This window comes from Phyllostomus discolor, chromosome 8 (genome assembly GCF_004126475.2).
Source record: "Phyllostomus discolor isolate MPI-MPIP mPhyDis1 chromosome 8, mPhyDis1.pri.v3, whole genome shotgun sequence".
Taxonomy (NCBI): domain Eukaryota; kingdom Metazoa; phylum Chordata; class Mammalia; order Chiroptera; family Phyllostomidae; genus Phyllostomus; species Phyllostomus discolor.
Genome location: NC_040910.2, coordinates 8,186,571 through 8,206,161, shown reverse-complemented (window position 1 = coordinate 8,206,161; position 19,591 = coordinate 8,186,571). Strand labels below are relative to the sequence as shown.

The 19,591-nt window shown below is 34.5% G+C and overlaps 1 protein-coding gene across 2 annotated transcripts in view; it reads right to left on the bottom strand.

Moving 5' to 3' along the window:
- The window catches only part of PCDH10 (protocadherin 10), a 42,699-nt gene that overhangs the window by 11,230 nt on the left and 11,878 nt on the right, over positions 1 to 19,591 (bottom strand). Inside the window, exons 4-5 of one of the 2 annotated variants that reach the window (XM_028520944.2) lie at positions 17,524 to 17,829; positions 11,090 to 11,199 (exon numbers count right to left, since the gene is read on the bottom strand). In XM_028520944.2, coding sequence (XP_028376745.1) covers positions 11,159 to 11,199; positions 17,524 to 17,829 — 347 coding nt within the window. In that variant the 3' untranslated portion in view covers positions 11,090 to 11,158. Of the gene's footprint in view, positions 1 to 11,089; positions 11,200 to 17,523; positions 17,830 to 19,591 lie in introns of those variants that run through there. The other variant, XM_036031819.1, reaches the window with a different exon arrangement.

Here is a 19,591-nt window from a genome sequence, read left to right as displayed (position 1 = left end):
CAGGGGGTTGTTTTGCTGTGTCATTCAGAGGATATTAATTTACATAAATTGGGAAGATGCCTAGATTACCAAAGAGAAAAAACAATGCACTTGCCTCCTAGGTTTCTGGAGGTTTCTGGAGGTTGCTGAGTTATTGATGGAGTCTGTAAGCATTGACGGGTGTTTACTTTGCTCCAAACAAGGCTCCGGGATTGGAGACTCTAAAGTGAATACACATGGATTCTGCTCTAAAAGCCTTAACAATCCAGTGGACAAACAATTGTTTTACAAGATATTTTAAAATAGCAATTATGGATAAAATCTATGAGAAATTACCAGAAGAATGAATATATCTCTTTGGGAAGGATTCTCATTAAAAGTAAAAGGACTTGAAATCTTGATTGATGAGTAAGAGGCTGTCAAGCAGCTGTGGTGGGGAGTGGTTTTTAAAAGAGAGAGCATTCTAGAGGGAAATTTAGACTGTGTCAAAGTATGAGGGCCTGGGAAAAATGGTGTATCAAGAAGCCAACAATCACTGAATGATATAAAGAAAAAATGCAGGCGTATTTTAAATATTAAAAAAAATTTGAAGCTAGCAAAAATGTGAACCTTATGGTGGCTGCAACAGAACTCTCAAAAATTTTAAAGAGAATACTGAAGTCAAGTGTCTATAAACATAAATAAATGCTCTAATTATTTGACCAAAAAAAAAAGCTCTAAGCAAAAGGAGAGGGGTCTTCACTAGCTTTGTTTGGTGAGTTAGGCAGAAAAGACTGGGTTATGGGAACACAAATGAAAATGTATGTGTCTTTTCATGGAGCCAAGTAGCAATGGCAGGGTTTACACTTTACATATCTGGAAACAGTGTACATTTCATCACCCTAAGTCTTCCAAATGCAACAAAACGCTCTGTAGTCAAAATGACTGCCTGGGTGTTCGGGGCTGGTAACTCAATTCTGTGGATAATTGTGAAAGAAAAAAATAAACGTGGTGAAATGAACCGCTCAGGGAAGTAATTCTATCCCAATATCTCAAGCCTCAGGTGGTGTCAGCAGCAATAAACGTTAAGAACCTACAGAAAAACACAGGATATGTTCCACATACTTTTAATGAAAAAAAATAAGGCAGATAATGATCATAGACTAATATCAAATTCATTTTACAACTGGGAAACTGAATCTTATCTAAAAAATAAAATACGGCTTTCCTGTTAATTTTCAGAGACAGAGAGATGCTCACAAGTCAGTCTCACCCTAGAAACATCTGATCTGCAACTCAGAGAAAATGCGAAGACCCTGGGACAATAACGTAACTGAAATGGTTAAGGGTCAAGTACCTGTGACCAAGCCTTTCGTATCCCAAAATAAATCATGCCATCTATCTATCGGTCTATCTATCTAATCTGCTAGCATTTTCAGTTATCCTTTCTCAGGTCTTTTCATGTCCCAAATTCTTAGTTTAAAGAAGAAAACACACTTTTTTTCATTCAAAACTGAGTCCCTCCCGCACACCAACTTCAGCGGTAGTAGCGGCAGTTGCAGAGGGACGAGGGATGTGATCTCCTCTCGGCCATCCAGTCTCAAGGTCTGAGCACCAGCCTTGACAACCGCTTTCTCTGCCTTTCATTGCTACACTCGGAATTCTAACACTATGGAATTGCTTTTCAAAATTTCTCCAATAGGAATCCTTTCATTTTCATTCTCTACCAGGCCTTTACGATCACAAAGCTTAACAACTGCAATAATACTCTGCTAGTAGAACAAATATGAAAATATGACCCCACACAACTAATCCTTACTGACCTCCTTCTGAATAGTGTCCGATTTCTAAGCCTGAGATTCAAGTAGGGAATGGGTTAAAAATGCCCGGTCTAGAATCTGACGGCCTCAAGTAAAATGCCTGGCTCTCTCGGCACTAACCGTGAGACGATGGGCAAGTTACTGGACATCTCCCTTTCTTAATTCTATAATCTGTAAAATGCAGATAGTAAGAAACCTATTGCATTCGGTTATTGTAAGGTTTAAATGGATCAGTATCTGAAAAGTTCTTAAAATAGTGCCAGTTCCATAATAAATTTTAATAGTTATTAACTACTATTACTGTTGGTATTATTATTGTTGGTATTATTTAAAATATGTCTTAACGTATCTAAAACACAACTTTCAACCCTTAAGTTCCACTATTTCCCTAGAATTTATTTTATAGTTTTGACAACCTAGCTTTTGCTTTTCTCCGTGTTAACTTGCTCTCTAACCCCGCACTTCTGCTTACACAAGGTTGTCCTCCTAGGGTGCCCTGGGTGTCTGTCGGTTAAAACCACCCAGTGGTTCTCCAACATTGGCTCCAAAGTAGAATTCCTAACTCAGTTGCCCTCTACAGGGTCTTTCTCAAAGATACCAAAGACAGTTTATTCTACTAAAGTAAGTATCTTGTTCACAGAATAAGGGACTTAAAACAGCATGGAATCATTGAAAACCAGCGTATTTTGAGAGAAAAATACTTCACACAGTTGACATATGGTGATGGATGACAACTTTGGTGGTGGGCACAGAATTCAATATGTGGATCATGTATCATAGAAATGTGCCCTTCAAACCTATTTAATCTTACTAACCAATGTCACCCCAATGAATGCAATAATAACAAAAAGTAAAAATGATAATTCTATCACATAATGTTAATTTAAGATAGAAGAAGATAAAATAATACAGTCACCATTTTAATAGCTATGTTGCAACAGAACAAGAAGTAGGTTTATACTTCAATTCTACCACTTACTAGCTATGCATCCTACATTTTCTAAACTTAGGTTCCTCATCTATAAAATACAGATACCAATAACTGCCAGGAAAAATTGTTGTGAATGTTAAATGGGAAAATATAAAGAATATACCTGGGACAGAGTAGGCACTCAATAAAAGTATTTTTAAAAAGCCAAAAAAATACATTGTAATTTCATTCACATATATGTTAAATGAAAAAAAAACAATCTCTTAAAATTTCAAAATTTCATTTCTTTTACAGTTTGAAAACAACACTATTAATGACAGGAAATTTAATCATTTTATAAAAATGTGATGTTTTTGTTTTCATAGGAGACATAATCATAAACAGAAATAAGAGTGCATACTGCTTAAATGAATTTAGGCACCGGAACTTAGTTGTTGGCTCTCTCTTTTTTTTTTAGGCAAAATAGTAATATGTATGCAAAACTAATATGGAAGGCAGAACAAGGAAAACACACAGAATCAAAAAAACATCAGAATTTCAGAGAGCCTAGTAAATAAACATTAACAGAAAGGAAAGTTTGGGCAGTTTTTTAGGCATTTCTTAAATGGACTTATGGCATCATTTGCTAGTTTTATCTGACTTTGAAAGACAAACAAAAATATAAATTTAAGGCTGACTGAAACAAGTATCAGATAATAGGTTTTAATTGAATAAAAAGGCAGCAAGAAAATCTCTGAGCATCCTTGTGTTCAAATGCCGATGTATGGAAGACAGATGACTGATATATTTTAAAGAATAACCTAATTTTCTACACTCACACAGTATTTTCATTGACTTTGTGTGATGATTTAGGACACCTGTATCTCAGAGGTATCAGAATTCTCTAGAGTAACAATACCCCCTCGAAGGCCAAAATTTATATTAATGGGCTAGTGCAATTGTCCAAATATAGGTTAATTTAAATTGGATCACTTTTTAAAATTTTGATCTGAAGAAATACTGTTTTTTAATTTTTCTGCAATCATCTTCCTATATTGAAATAAAAATCTGTTCCTTAAGAAAAGTATTTTTATCTGATTACCTACTTTTGCTGCTTATTATACATAATCAAGTATCTTCATTCATTGTAAGTGCAGAAGTAACATGAGAATATAACATTTAAAAATTTAATACTACACTTTGTGACTAACATCATCATACAAAAATAAAGCAGTCTTTCTGGGCTTTATACCAATGATTGTATTCTATCCATTCCATTAGTTTCCCGGATCAAAAAGGGAAATAAGGATACTGTACTTTTAAAACATATGCATTATGTGAATAGATATATACATAAGATGTGAAATAGTGATATATTGTGAAAAGAACATTTGGAGTCTGATTTTTTTTTTCTATGAGAAAAAGAGAGCATGATTAGTTCTATTTAAGCCCGGAATTTTAATTTTCTCCATATCAGGCTGATGTCATTGTTCCAATTTTAACTGAATATATGGTTGCCTTGAACACTTACTAAGTGCTTCCTTTGGGACAGACATTCATGGATTTAGATATGTTAAATAATTTAATCTCCACAATGAGCTTTTGAAGATATGCGTCACAGATGAGGAAAATGAGTTACGGTAAAGTTAAAGAGATGACCTAGGTGCACATATAAATGAATGGACCAGTACTCGAACCCTGGCAGACTGTCCCCATTGCTAGAGGTCTTAACTACACCACATCCTTTCTCCAGCATGAGGACAGCAATAAAACCCACTCCTGCAATTCTGTAGTCGGCTATAAGTCTTAAAGGAAGCACGTGGTAATCTCCTCTGAAATGACAAACCGCAATCTAGCATAAAGTCAAAGTGGATAAACTAGCGATGCTTAGAAAAACCTATCCTGAAAATAAGGACCAGAGTATTTTTCAAGTATTTACTGAGGACACCACAATCCAACTAAGTAGGAAAATTGTGCTTCATGCATATCCTAAAGGTGTTGATGATTTTCACTAGTTCTGTAATATGCCTGTAATATGGCTTACTTTTTTTTTCCAAAATAACCTCAAAGGAGGGCTGGTGGTTTGCGGCAGGAGGAATTAAAAGTAATTAAAAATGCTTTTGCACGTTTCTCTGACAACCCAGAGCAAGTGACACTGAGGTGACTTGATCGGAGTGTTTTGATCTGTGCAGGAGATACAAAATCCCTACGTTACATGAAGATGTACGAGGATACGTGTGATCACTAATAATGAAGCTGATCTCATGCCCTTTATAGATGCTCAACCAGCGTTCTCATAGCATTTCTCATTTTCTTGTGGATATCTCTCAAGAGTGTTTCGGTTGATTCAGTTATTGCATTTGTACTGTAAATTAAGATATTGATCTTATTTTCACATCAGTCTGTGATGAGTTCATCACCATAATTATTTCCCTATACAGTTCACCTTGAGAACATTTGTATAACCAAGTACTAGGGCACACGACACTGAAGAAGACCACTGTCCGTGCTTTACAGTAAGTGTTCTTGAACGGGACCACACTGCTTTCGTCAGTGGCTAGGGGGGACCTGCCCAAAGCAATGGGTTAAAAACTTTTTCACAGTCCTAAGTTTCCATGTCACGGCTTCGCAGTAAATGATAGCACTAGAAATAATAGGGTCTATTGATGTGATATCCCTCTAAAATTAGAAAGTTGTTGAAATGTGTAAAACTTTAAAGTCTAAAAAAGGATGTATATTTCAAATTAACATAAAAGCGATGTAATATGTCCTTTGTAAACCACCTTAAATATTTTTATTTAAAGGCAAGGTGATGTTCTTTCATATTAGAGACCTTAGCACATGTTTTATAGGTATTAGGGAAACATAAAATCCATGAACCATTTCTACAAAGCAAGCAATTTCAGTTCTCAAGGATTATGTTCTAGAACTCGAGCTGAAGTTTAAGTGTGAGAGATAAAAATTAAATTTTTCACTCTCAGGTAGTCCCTTAAAACATTTCTAATGTAAGCCTGCATTAAAAACAATTACCTCTCCCAGTAACTTCAATGAGACAATATTTTTGAGTCAGCTAAACAAGATAGTTATACTTAAACATTTTTAAAAATAGAACTCTAGATTAACCGTATAAGTGGTCCTTGATAGTGATGGATTTTTATAGAAGTAAAACATACTACCTTATTTCTGATTGCAAATCAGGAACTGAAAATTCTAAAACAGGAATATTTTGATTTTATGATTTGAAAAGTAATTATCTCCACACAATTTCATAATATAAATTAAACATAATTTTAAAATATAGATTTTTCAAATCCTTAGTTTAATTGAAGTACAAAAGTTTGCCTTCAACCTATCAGCAAAAGGCATTTCTGTGTTTTCTAACACCAAACAAGTCCTCTGCGTATACAAAATTAAGCATATTTACGGAATCATAAAACATTAATATATCTGCTAAAAATTTTATTATACCCTGAGCTTATAAGACTTATTTCATGATCCTTGGTTGATGAGAATAACTATCACTTTGTAACACGGGTTGTGGATTCAGGAAATTTGTGCCTTTGCTATGTCTTATTTAAGCTCATGCCTATCAAATGGGCACTCAGTAGTAGAATACTATTATCAAATTTAGCATTATTGTTTAGCTAATGATTATTTTTCCTTTTATTATATTTCAGTTGTGTGGATTAATGTGGGTGAATTCACACTTCCACATTACCAAGCTAATACTAACTGCATTTTAACTTACTCTCCAAAATTTCAACCAAAACTTAATAATCATACATAGCCTGCTTGTTATGTCCTTCAAACCGAGTAAGAAGGCATGGGTTATTATTAGGTTGAAGGAGAATAGATAAACGGACCTTGAATCATTAATAATGGCTATTTCATTTTCACTTGTGAGCCATTTCACGGAATCTGAGAAAAACCAAAAATTTGTCTCAAAATTCCACAGAAGATAATATGATAACAAAAGAAGAAAATTTTTATCATAAGAGAAATGAGCCCACTTCGTAAAGGGAAGTTTCAATATTTGGCAAACAAAATTAAACTCTTTAAATTTATTATCATCTGTCTTCCTTTTGTAAATATGGTCATATATATGAAGTCTTAAACCTTCACGTTGTAATCCATACTTTTAATAGTATGCAATCCATATCATTAACAAAAAATGTAACCACACTTTTAACAAAAAAATCTGTTTTATATATGGGTATATATATATATTATATACCCATATATAAAATAGGCAATTTCATATTCAGCTTTTGCATTCTAGCCATTCCCCAAATTGTCTTCTAAAACTGCAGGTTCTTAACTTTCATTCCTGGGTATTTTATCCTCCACTGTAATTCAACATGTGTGTGGCATTGGGGGTGAGGGTTTAAAAAACCATTTTTTTCTTTTTCAAAATTACAAAGTAAAAAAGATAACTCATCTATGTAAAAACAGGAGAGGAAAGGAATATATAAAAACCAAGGTTCTATGAAAGATGGGGTTAAGAAAGTACTAATCGTTAGTTATAAAATAGGCTTGTGGAATGCAAAGTGCAGCATAGGGAACATAGTCAACAACAGTGTGATAACTAGACAATACTGTAACAACCAAACAACACCGTAATAACTATGTATGATGCCAGGTGGGCACTTGAATCACCGAAGGGAACACCTGGTAACCTATATACATGTCTATCCACTATTCTGTACACCTGAAACTAATACAAAAAAGTTTTGAATGCAAACTGTAAAAAAATTTTTTTAAATAAAAAAAGCAAATCTTTTTCAATTGCCTTTCCTTCATCCTCCAGGAAAACTAAGCCTCGTCTTCTTCACCCCTCTGTCGGCCCCCGTTTGGGGAAGGGCGTTCTGTGGGAAACACACCACAAGGCTGGAAAGTGCCCTGCACATCACAGGGCATGCGCGTCTGCCTGTAGCTGGTGAAGCTGCATGTCTACCTGAAGTGTTTCTGTGTCTCGCAGGAGGAAACATCAATTGCCAAGGGCAGGATCTTTTCTATAACATGTAATTTAAATCTCGCAGGATGCAATATAGATTCATTCTCTCTCTCCGTCCCTCCCTCTCTGTTCTCTCAGTAAAGACAGGTTAACTGATCACTATTTATCTATGTAGTATTTGTTTAAACACTTAACATTTATTTCCCCTCCCCTTCTCATTTTCAACTCACAGTCCCTCAATCCACTTAAACTCTCTTCAGCTCTCTTCAGATAAGCTATTTAGCCATTTAGAAGCTATTTTCTAAAATTATATATATATATATATATATTTTTTTTTTTTTACTTTCGTCTGTGTCTCTTTCAAGCACCACAGTCTCCAACTTGCACAATCCTCTCATCTCGGCTTGAAGGAATATGAAATACAGACATTTGATTTCCCTACTCTTGTTGTAATCTGGTGTTCAAGTTAACATATTTGTTTCTATAAAACACCACTAAGTATCAGATTATGTTTCACATGTTAATATAAAGACAAATACCAAACATTTCTAGAAGACTATATATGAGAACTCCCAAAGATAGTAAGAAAAATCATATCCATGGAGCACACATCTAAACTGCATTTTTTTTAGTTTATATCCTGTATATACGAGCTCTGCTGATTGCTTGTATTATCAGAGAGGATAACTAATGGATTTTAGTGAAACTCAAATATACTATTTCATTTACTCCAATTATATAAATGTTAAAACTCAGGAAAACTATTTTGATTAAAGACCAGGATAGTGGTAATTCTTTTGGTGGTAGTAACTGGAAAGGGAAAGGATTTTGGACTTAATGAGATACTACTAATGTTCTGGCGACTGAGCACAGTGCCTTGTTAATATTTGTTAATGTTTTGGTCACTGATTATTCCATTGCTCCCATCTTCTGAAAATTTCTTCGATTATGCATTTGTGATTTGGGGTCTTTCCTACATGCATATTATATCTTAATAAAAAGTTTAAGAATGAAAGTTACTTGCTACCTATGAATTTTATTTTAATCATAAGTCAACAAATTAACTGTAAATATAAATAATACTTAAGAGAAAAGTATGGTAATGTGAATAATTAACAACAAAACATTAGGAAAAGTATCATTATGGCTATGATAAAAATAAACTTTATCTTTAATAAATATACACTGAAACATTAAACTGCAGGATCTCTGGATTTACTTTAAAGTCTCAGTGAAGGGGCAGTTGATTTAGTATTCAGACGAAACAAATTTGGCCAAGACCTGATCCTTTTTTAACTGGAGAAAATGGAGAGTTCAGTATCCTATTTTCTCTACCTTTGTATATATTTAAAATTTTCCATTATTTAAAAAATGTTTAAAATATACGTTAGTAGATCTAAATGTCCTTCATAATATGTTTCTATTGCCAGTGTTCTTATCAAAAAGACTGAGATGAATCAAGAGTCAAGACTTTTCTAGCAAAACGCATCTAGAGCTCAGTGTAATCATCTGATGAGCAATTTATTCGATGGCAAAGGAATCTTAAAGCCACGCTGTTTGTGACCAGCAAGGGGATTAGTTTGGGCACCAGATTCATTAATGGTGAAAAAATAGGTGCAAGAATTTTATACTAATTTTAAAGGTCAGAGTCCAGGTTTTCTATATGTTGTCTGAGAATAGAAGGATACCAACTGAGGAAACACGAACTCCCACACTGACTCCTCCCACCATCACCTCGCCTACACCATCACATGCGCGTCGTCAGAACCACCTGGCAGTGCTCTCTGTCTGCTCTTGCTGCCGTGGGCTCAATAGCCTCCTTCCACTGCATGCTGAGCAATAATGTGTGTAGTCAGATATGAGAGCCCCTCTGCCCTGGTACGTCTTTCATCAGGGTAATTCAAAATTTAATCCAGAAAGTATATGTTTGACATTGATTTTATTTATATATTATTTCTATATTCAGGTCTTTTTTAATCTTCTTTAAGACATGTACTTAACAACTTTGACAAAACATTTGCAAATATGCCTTCTGTAGAATAATGTAGTAACTATCTAATTTTCATCTGCGATATAGCAATCCCTATATCCATTAGCCTTGAGACACCGAATACAAAACGGAAGTCAAATTGCTAGTGTGTGGGAAAACACCCTTCACTGCCTGCACCATCACCTGTGAGATTGGCGGGGTTCTGTGTGGAGTTCTCTGGCTAAGGCCAACATTTAAACGGGAGAGCAGCTCTGGCGATGGCAATGTTTTTACAAGCAGTAAAAACAATGTCCCCCTCATAATGCACACACACTGGAACCAGACACCTGTCCCCTCTAAAGTGTCCCGGTGAGTTCTGCTCCCCATGCATTGTGAACTGCTCCTCAGAAAGTACAGCCAGTACCTTAAAAATGAAGGGGACAGACTAAAAGTGATGGTGCCACTCATCTGTTTTTGAGCCAGTGCCACACTGTCATGTCAACAGCTTCTGCTAACGAAGCAGCTATTGGTGAAAGAAACTTACACTTGTGTTAGCCATAACCATTGCCCTTTCTCTTGTAATGAATAGATATAATTAAAATTAAATTAAAAATAGGATGCTTCTGTACAGGATGTACATATAGGCAAATGCATAAATACAATGGAATCATAAAAATAGAACACAGAAAACATGTATAATCTTGTGTTGAACTTAAGTCACTCAAAAGCTATCATTGATTATTTAGATGAGTCTATCGTACAGATTATAGAAATTTTGCTGACATGAAGTTCACATAGGATCTTTACAATTCTTACAGTTAAAGAAAACGTACCCCTACGTGAAATCATATGGTAGTATGCCTCGGTATAGTGTATAATTTGATATTATGTCAAATGTAATGTACCAATTAAAGAATCAAAAATAAAGCCCTGATTTTTATTTGGAAGATTTCTAGCTTACAATTTGTTTTTACCCTTATCTGTTTGTACGTAATTACATTTTGGGGTTCAATTATTTTAAAAGCTCCTCTATTCTCTCCACCTAAACTGATGGAGGTAATTAGGGATCACTAATGCTGTAATTACAGACTGTTACTGGACCTCCATATAAAACTGCCCTGGTTTTTATTATACTTGGGGAAACATTAAATGGACTCATTATGCTGATTTTAGTCTTGATTCAGAAGTATTATTTAATCTTGAACCTCACAGACCAAAACAGTTTCCAAGCTATCTTGTCTAAATGCCACTATCTAATTCCTATTAAAAGGATTTCATAAGACACAGACTCACCCAAAAAAAGTCTGGCACATGGAGTATTAAATAAAGTTTAATGATATTTATCAGCAATTGACTTTGTATATTCCAGACTATTTACAATATCTTGATAACTTAGTGCATTTAAATTTTGACCCATAAATCTTCAGTTTGATGAGGCAGGAAAATCTCCCCGGTAGATACTCCTTTTCAGTGAAAAATTCTATTTCTATTTTAATTGGTAATCTTCCTTTGTTAGGCTCACATGATGGACAAATGCTTACATGAATTTACTTCCAATGTACAAAATAAGAAAGAGGATGGAAGTGATCTGTAACATAAAATGAGGTATATAAATAATATTAATAAGTGAAATGTTAACTCGATAATTTACAAAGTAGGTATGAAATAAACTGCTTTAAGTAATAGATGAAGACTCACATACCAAGGAGTATAAGCTATTGAATAAAAATATATATTACCTTTATCAATTGTCCCTTCTATAGGCCCTTCATAATGTACTATAATATATGCAGCCATATCTCTGTGAACCCAATAATGTAACTGATAACATGCAAAGAAATAAATCCTTCATGGAAATCAAATAAGAATAATAAATGATTAACCAGGGGAAAGTATAGACTCATAAGCTTTATAAAGTGGTAAAAAAATGGAGCTAAAGTGTGAAAGCTCTTTGTAAATAAAACATGTAAAAGAAAGATTGTCTCCCAGACCAGGTAAGAAGGGGAAGCAGTTAAACTCTAAGACAGTCAAGAGATACGAAACAAATTGAACTTCCCCTCAGAATATGAAATACATTCTTAGAACAAATCAAAAGAAATTGAAAATATCAAAGGATTAAAAAACTTTATCATATTCTATAAAATGCCTCACTTAAGCGCATTTAATATTTTGAATGAGTTCAAATCTACTTCCCCTCGTGAAAAAAACTGTAGGTAATAGCAAGAGAGAAATACAACTAATTTAAAACATATTTCTTAAATTGGAAGGGAAAAAAGAAAGTTTGCCTAGACACATCAAAAAGTGTGTGTGCAGGCGTGTCTGTCAAAGAAACTGTCATGACACCATTGAAGGCAACCCGCGTACTTTAAAAGGCTCACTCACTCATTCATCCATTCATTCATTTTTCATCACATTGTTATTTAGCATTTATAAGCTACATAGTTGGGTAATCAGTCTAAAGAGGCTATCGCATACTGCTAAGTTCCAAAGTACCCAAAGACCCACATTTTAAGTAACACGCCACATCACAAAAGCACTGATGTTCGAATAAGTAAAACAACAACAAACAAAAACAGTTGCCCCCAGAAGTCACCAGATGTGCAAACTTCTCCGTTTTCTATCTGCACCTCAGAAGCTCTTTATAGCTTTCACTTTAAACCATATTAGTTGAGGTAAGCCATTAACCAACAAAGAAAGAATAATTAACACTATTATATCTCATGTATTTAGAGTTATAGGGAGGTTCCAATCAACTGCTGCATTGGCGAACTAAGGCAATTATATGAATTGTGAATAGATCACCTATTTCAAAGAAGTAAAATATCATAAAATTCAATAAATACTAAGTTCTTTAGGAGACACATGGAAAATATGAACTGGGGTTGAAAATTTTCCTGACCTTGAGTTATAATTTGTTCCTGCTCACAGAATTGAGAAGAATAAACTATTTGGATTATGAGAAATTAGGCATTAATTTCCAAAAAAGGGATTTAGTGGAAAAATAGAAAGACTGGTGTGATTCAAAGACCAGAGATTTGCCACAAAGAGATACACTAACAACGTGAGAATATTAGTTAAGTGTACAATTCTAGATATATTCTTACAAAGAAGAGTGAAAGAACAAAAATCTCAGAAATAGGTAATACTTAAACAGTAGCACAACTAGCATAAAGGTGAAAAGAGATAAACATCTACTGGGAAAGAAAAAAATGGGGGGAAGATGTCTATGCATTTAGTGATGGGTATATCTGATGAGACAGAAATATTAAAAACTCCATGTTATAAAAATGCTTATTTGTGGACTCAAATGTTTGACAAAGTGATGGTATCTCTATGAGATGACAAGAAGATATAAAGCTTAGGGAAAACACTACTCAGGGGCATGCTAATATGAGGGTAGTGTGTATGAATATGAAAGTGTGATTTTGAATTCTATGTATACTCTTACCACCCAACTGAGTTCAACAAATGACAAAAACGTATAGAAGGCAGACTGAGGTCAGGAAGGGATTAGAAGGGATGTGACTAAACAAAACATGCTCTACAATTTCAATTAAAAAAAAAAACAACAACTTTAAGTCCTCAATAGAATTAATATAAATGCCCCCCCAAAATTTTCCTAAATGAGGTTTACTCAAAACAAAGTTTAGGTAACATATCAGCAGTATTTTAAATGCAATGTTTTGAAGTTCTGACATGGATGAGCAGCGCTGAAATTTCAAAAGGCTCAAAAGGAGGCAGAAATAAAGTTAGGTTGGGAGACAGCTGGTGTGGTCTTTTGGCACACGGGTGGACTCCCCTAACTGAACTATGGTAGGAAGGCAGGATGAACCATGGCAATTTTGAATAGGTGGTTCCCTGCAGCCCTGTGATTCTAGAAAATGTCATGGATTTAGAACTGAAAAGTCATTATGTCAATGTAGTTTTTTTCACTTTATTTAATATAATTTATTATTGTATGACTTCATCAAACAAAAGAGTCCTACAAATACATTTTTAAATGTCTTTATTTTACAATTATCTTCAATCTCAGTGACTATGTTTATTGACAAGAAATCAACCATTTCCAAATACTTATGTTTTTGTTCTGAATTGTTCAGGCTGATTAGTTACTGAAAGACATGGTTGTTTATTGATAAAAAAATTTGTGAGATGATGTCCAAAATGTAAAGCCAAAATCATGAAAAAGAATGATTGCAAAAATAATGATAAAGACATTGTTTTAACTATTTGGCTTTTGTAAATTATATAACTTTTACCAATTATATTCCTGAAGTTAAATTATTCTTGTTTCTTATTTGCTGAAATAATTCAGATTGTTTTATGTATAACTTATTGTGTCATTCAAAAGACTAACTTATTTTAAATAAGATGCCTGCAATTCAAAATTCTTTAATTCATCATGATAAAAATGCAGTTATTTTTAACTTAAACTTAAAGTTACAGTAATATTTTATTACTCTAATAATGAAAGGTGACATTAAGCTAAAATTTATTAACATTTTAAAATAAACTGAAATGCCGTGTTGATTTCAAATTATGATAAACATATTCTACATATTTAAATTTCTTTCCTTGCCCTGGCTGATGTGGTTCAGTGGATTGAGTGCCAGCCTGAGAACCAAAGGGTCGCTGGTTCGATTTTCAGTCTAGGGCACATGCCTGGGTTGTGGGCCAGGTCCCGTATCCCCAGTAGGAGGCGCCCTAGGCAACCACGCATTGATGTTTCCCTCTCTCTCCTTCCCTTCCCCTCTCTAAAAATAAATAAATAAAATCTTAAAAAAAAGGAATGCTTTAACATTATTTTTTCTTTCCTCAATTTTCCGTGTGTCCCTTTGGTCTTTTTGAGAGTGTTAACAAGTGACAACATTGTCCCAAAAATAAGAGAAAATACTCATGACTAATGAGGCAAGTATTAATATATATTTTCAAAATTACTCCTAATTGAAAAAATAAGTTCCATATTCATTAAATGCATCATGTATGCTCTTCAGGGACATTTCCTTTTAATAACAGGAAGCATGACTGTATTTAGCTATTAAAAACTCAAAGTATACTTTTTAACATGTGTATACACTTATTCTTGTGTTAAAGTCCATTTCCTACAATTTTTAATTTGATCCTTAGCAACCAGAGGTATAGAAATGGAAAGTTCTTGGGTATAGACAATGATTTCATTTATATCATTAAGCACATCACTATTTCCCTGTCATCGTTGTATAAATGGCAGTGGTAACCTTATTAAACCTTTTCTAGAGCTTTACAAAATAACTAAAATTACAGCAACTTTTCTGAACATCAAAATGCACATAATGTTCATTATAAAACTAAATGCATGCTTAGTAAAAGAAAAACTGCCACCTCAATAATTATTTAAACATTCTGATTAAAAATAAGCAATTACTGTCAATTTTTAGCTTCTTTAATTACATAAGGGATGTGTTTAGAAGATGAGGGTATTTCCATTGCCAGTGATAAATGAAACAACTATTAACAAGTATCACCATGTGAATTTGGAGGGCAAAATGGTCAGAGGTGGTTCTGGATTACGGATTGTACTATTAGATTAACCATAGAATTGACTAGGGCTATTAAATCAGAGCTGTGATGTAATTTGAAGATACTGTGTGAGCCTAAGATGACATTAAACACTAGAAGCTAAAAAATATTCAGATGTGATTGAAATTATAGGAAGGACTAAAGACAATATAAGTAAAACCAAAATAGCCATTGTTCTACTTATTTTTTATGCAGATCACAATTAATCCTAAACCCAATATTTTGAACAATGTGACTGGCTAAAACAGAAAAAAATAAATTGTTATTAAAACTAATTTACGCTAATACATATCTGGATAATATGTAAACAAATCCAATTTTCTTGACAAAATAATAGATGCATTCTTTGATTTCTAGCAATACACATAGCTGCCAACACATAATTTCTAAATGGAAACATTGGGTTCTTAGGAATTAGAGAACTTTTCATTAAAATATAGGCAGCATTAACATTCGTATTAATAAATTGTTACTGTGATACCTAAAATTAAAGAGAAAAACTAGTCAATGGAAAAGAAATATTTGTACATGTTTAAATTTTCGCTTCTGTATGTAAGCAAAACTTCATCAAAAGTCAAACTCACTAGAGCAAGAGGTTGAATCGATTTTTTTCGCTGTATTTGATGAAGACTTACAAATTAATATATACTGAGAGAAATATTTGTATTTATTTAGAAATACAAATTTGAGTTACTTTGAGTCATGTGTTTTGACTTTTTGTGTTGAAATCATTGATAATGTATCTCTATAATGTGTATTCTGAAAGTGAGAATGTTGTTTAAAATTTGGAAAATCTTGGTTTCATATAACAAATAATATTTAAAATCAAGGATTCAGTTTGAGCACAAAAGGCTGCATCCCAGATCTCATCTATTAAAATTTGACTTTAAGCTACTTTAAGTCACTAGTGTGTGGATGTTTCAGTTAAACTTCAGGACTTCAGCATTGATACTACACATTTATTATTATGTTAGATATTTCAATACTTTTCCCCCTTAAGTGTTTGTTTTCCTTGTATTTTATAACTTTGAAAGTAAATCAAAACAAAAATTAACTATTTAGAGGGTAGCACAAGCCTTTGGTTCTAAAATGCTAAAACACTCCATCATGCTAAGGTAATGACATTTCTAAGTAATTTGAAAAGATGAACATACTCCTTCATATAATAACATTTGATCACTGACGCCATCACAATGTATGTATCCAATGGCGGGTACACTCTAGTCACACAACACACCTATTCTTACTATCAATGGTCAGAGTAATAGTCACACCTTCAAAGGATTTGATCCAATCCTTTCACATTTATACTCTCAAGAGCTAACATATATGTCCTCTTTTTTCATCCCATTTCATAAAAGTCATAAAAGAAATGATATATAACCAGTCTATCTTATCTTTTGTTTCTACCTTATGGTTCAAGGATTTTTTTTTTGCCACTAGGCAATGAAAGTAAGCAGACATGTGTGAAGGATTTGCTATTCAAGATAAAAGCCATCTTTTGAATGAGTTGTTATGAGTTTCATCCTTATCGAATATTTGCTCATGTGCTTTGACCAAAATATTGAATTGTCAGGAGCATTTACCCACTAACTAAACAGAAAAGATTCCTATGTAGCAGACAATAAATGGCTTAATTTCATGACTAAGATCCTCGAAGGAAATATTCTACAGGGAATCGCAAAGCATTTTTATGTTTCACAGTGGTTGTATAAAACAATCCACCAGGAGAACATGGTCCCAAGATTGAAAGAGATGAGTGAAATTATCAAAGGCTCTGTGTCAGAAGACTCTATTATTTGAAATAAATGAAGAATATTGCTTTCGTCACACATTTCCTCTGCTTTGAGTCACACTTGAACCCATACCAACCTATCACTAACCCATGTCACATGGCCAAAGCGAAGGCTGCGCCGAGGTCTGAATTTAGCACACTGCGTGTGATGTCACTATGGCAAAAGAGGGATTAGGCAATAACACTGGCATCAATAAGAAGATGCGATCTCTCAGCGACTCGAGTGTTATGTTTTTCTTCCTTGATTAAGCCCTTCAAAAAACGTGCAAGAGAGCAATATTCAAAGGAAATGTGAAGAGCACTTGAAACATGTTTTCAACAACATCAAAAGTATTGTTTTTGATTGTTGTTGACAATCCTGCCCTAACACAGAAACCTGTCTTCCTGTTAAGCATATTCATGTTTCCAGAGCAAAGCGCTGCCTGCATCCAAGCAAGAGTCACTGTTATCCTTGCTCCTGGAAACAGCTTGAACTCTATTTTTATTACGAGGAATGACGTGCTGAACTGGATTCCCTCGAGGGGAACACTTTGATACAGCCTTTTATGCAATACTTACTCAAATAGGGTGGTTTGTAAGGCGCTCGTGTATTAGACAGCAGTCCGTCCAGCTCCTTCCTCTCCAGGGTGCTGTGAAGGGCCTTCTCTTTGCCGAAGGTGGAGAAGGATCGCTCCGCCCCGGGCTGGGCTTCGGGAGTTTCAAACACCTCGGTGTCTGGAACAGAGTCCATGCCGGGCACGTGCAGATTGCTGCGATAGTCAGCAGCCTGGCGTCCATCAGAAGGGACAAAAGAAGGCATCCAGCACCGGTCCGAGTGGCCCAAGGCTTTACACTCCTCGGTGCAGTTGGAGAAGAGATCCATACCTGTGAGTGGGAAAGAGAGAGGCTGCAGAGGCAGGCTTCCCCAACGTGGCCGGCTGCACAGCAGCGAAGGGTTGCAGGCAGCGCAAAGAGGGGTGTCGGAAGTCTTCACCAGGGTCCTTTCTGTCTCCCCCTGACAGGGACCGAAAACCTCTTTGAATTATTTTGTCAAGGCAAAGAAGCCTCTGATTGAGATAGAGGTTTCTAAACTACTCCAGGTATTAGGGAAAATGGAGTGGCCCTAAATTTTGTAAAATAATTTAGAAATGGTGAGTAGAAAAGGAATGAACACTTTTTAAAAAATCTCTGGTGATGTTCGTAACAGAGGAAAAAAAAAACCGAAGTGCCAATTTTTCATAATCCATAATCTCTGATGATGATAATGCATGTGGACTTTTGTTCTTAGAAGTGAAATTGCAAGAAATATGCAAAGCACTGAAGATGCTATTTAGATTATGAAACCTGAGCATGTATCCCGAAGTGAGATTCTACAGAAAACTGGCGTATATATTGATAAACCAGTAAATAACAAGAATGAAATAAGGTTTTATGAGGGGCCAAGAGCATGCTTCCCTAAGTTCCTAGGAAATTACTTCCTGAAAGATAATTCTCAATGACACTCTGGTAGCCAATATTACTACACACCACTTCTCGTTCACCACCTTAGCCAAATGCAGAACAAATGACTGTAATTAGTGAAACCAAGGTAACCAAGTGCAATGTGAGTCAACTGCAGATACTATTGACAGACACCTTATTACTTGTTCTATATTGGAAACCACTGGTCCTAGCCACCACAGACTGTTTGCTTACTCATTCTAGAATACAGCAGGTCCTCAAATAAGGTTTCATCATTTTGTGACAGTGTTGATGAGAAGGCAGAGGAAGGTAACCTTTCTTTTTTTCATTAATCAGCCTAGGTATAACTGGTTTATTGTACCTCGTTTCACAGAACTTATCAATGATGTTAAGTAAGGACTTTCTACATCAAGATTTCAAATGTCAACTTCCAGTTTCATTGCCTCCCCTATATTAACAAGACTATTACAAGACTAATCAGATATTATCTGACTACGGCTCAAGAAATTCCATTCAGTTTCTTAAGCAAGGCATCACAATTTTGAGCTCTACAGAATACCATTTCATATTCATTTTGATAATTAGCACTAATGCAGAAGAACAAGTCATAAACCAAGACTGCATTTGGAGGTTTTTCTAAATATAGGAATGCATTTATTGAATACGTTTTTAAGCATGGTCAATTTGAATAACTGAAGTAAGATTGGTCTGTACGTAAGACACTGGATCATACGCCTTGCCTTCATGAGCTTGTTCTTGTTTGGTTAACTAACAGCAATATTTATGTAATGAACACACTTGATTGTTTCTTCCATACGCATCCTAAGTGATTCGAGCTCTTGAGCAAGTTTCAGTTTTAAATTCCTGAAGGTATTCTGTCACCCCACTGATTTACTTGTGTGCCTGGGTATGTTAACATCTGTAGCTATAAAATAAAGAGAATAATTTTTCAAAATCACTAATGCTCTAGGTTATCCATGAATTAAGAACCATTGATTATGTAAATTATGTTTAAAGAAATAACACCAGGCTTCTTATCGTATATTAATCTCACTTTATAATGACTTTTTAACATTTAAATTAAACTATGTATAATGCAAAGTCTAACTTTGATGATAATATTCCATTGACAGTTGTCATGCATAAGTCTGCAAATAAATTACTGATCAGTGAACTGTTGAGGGCC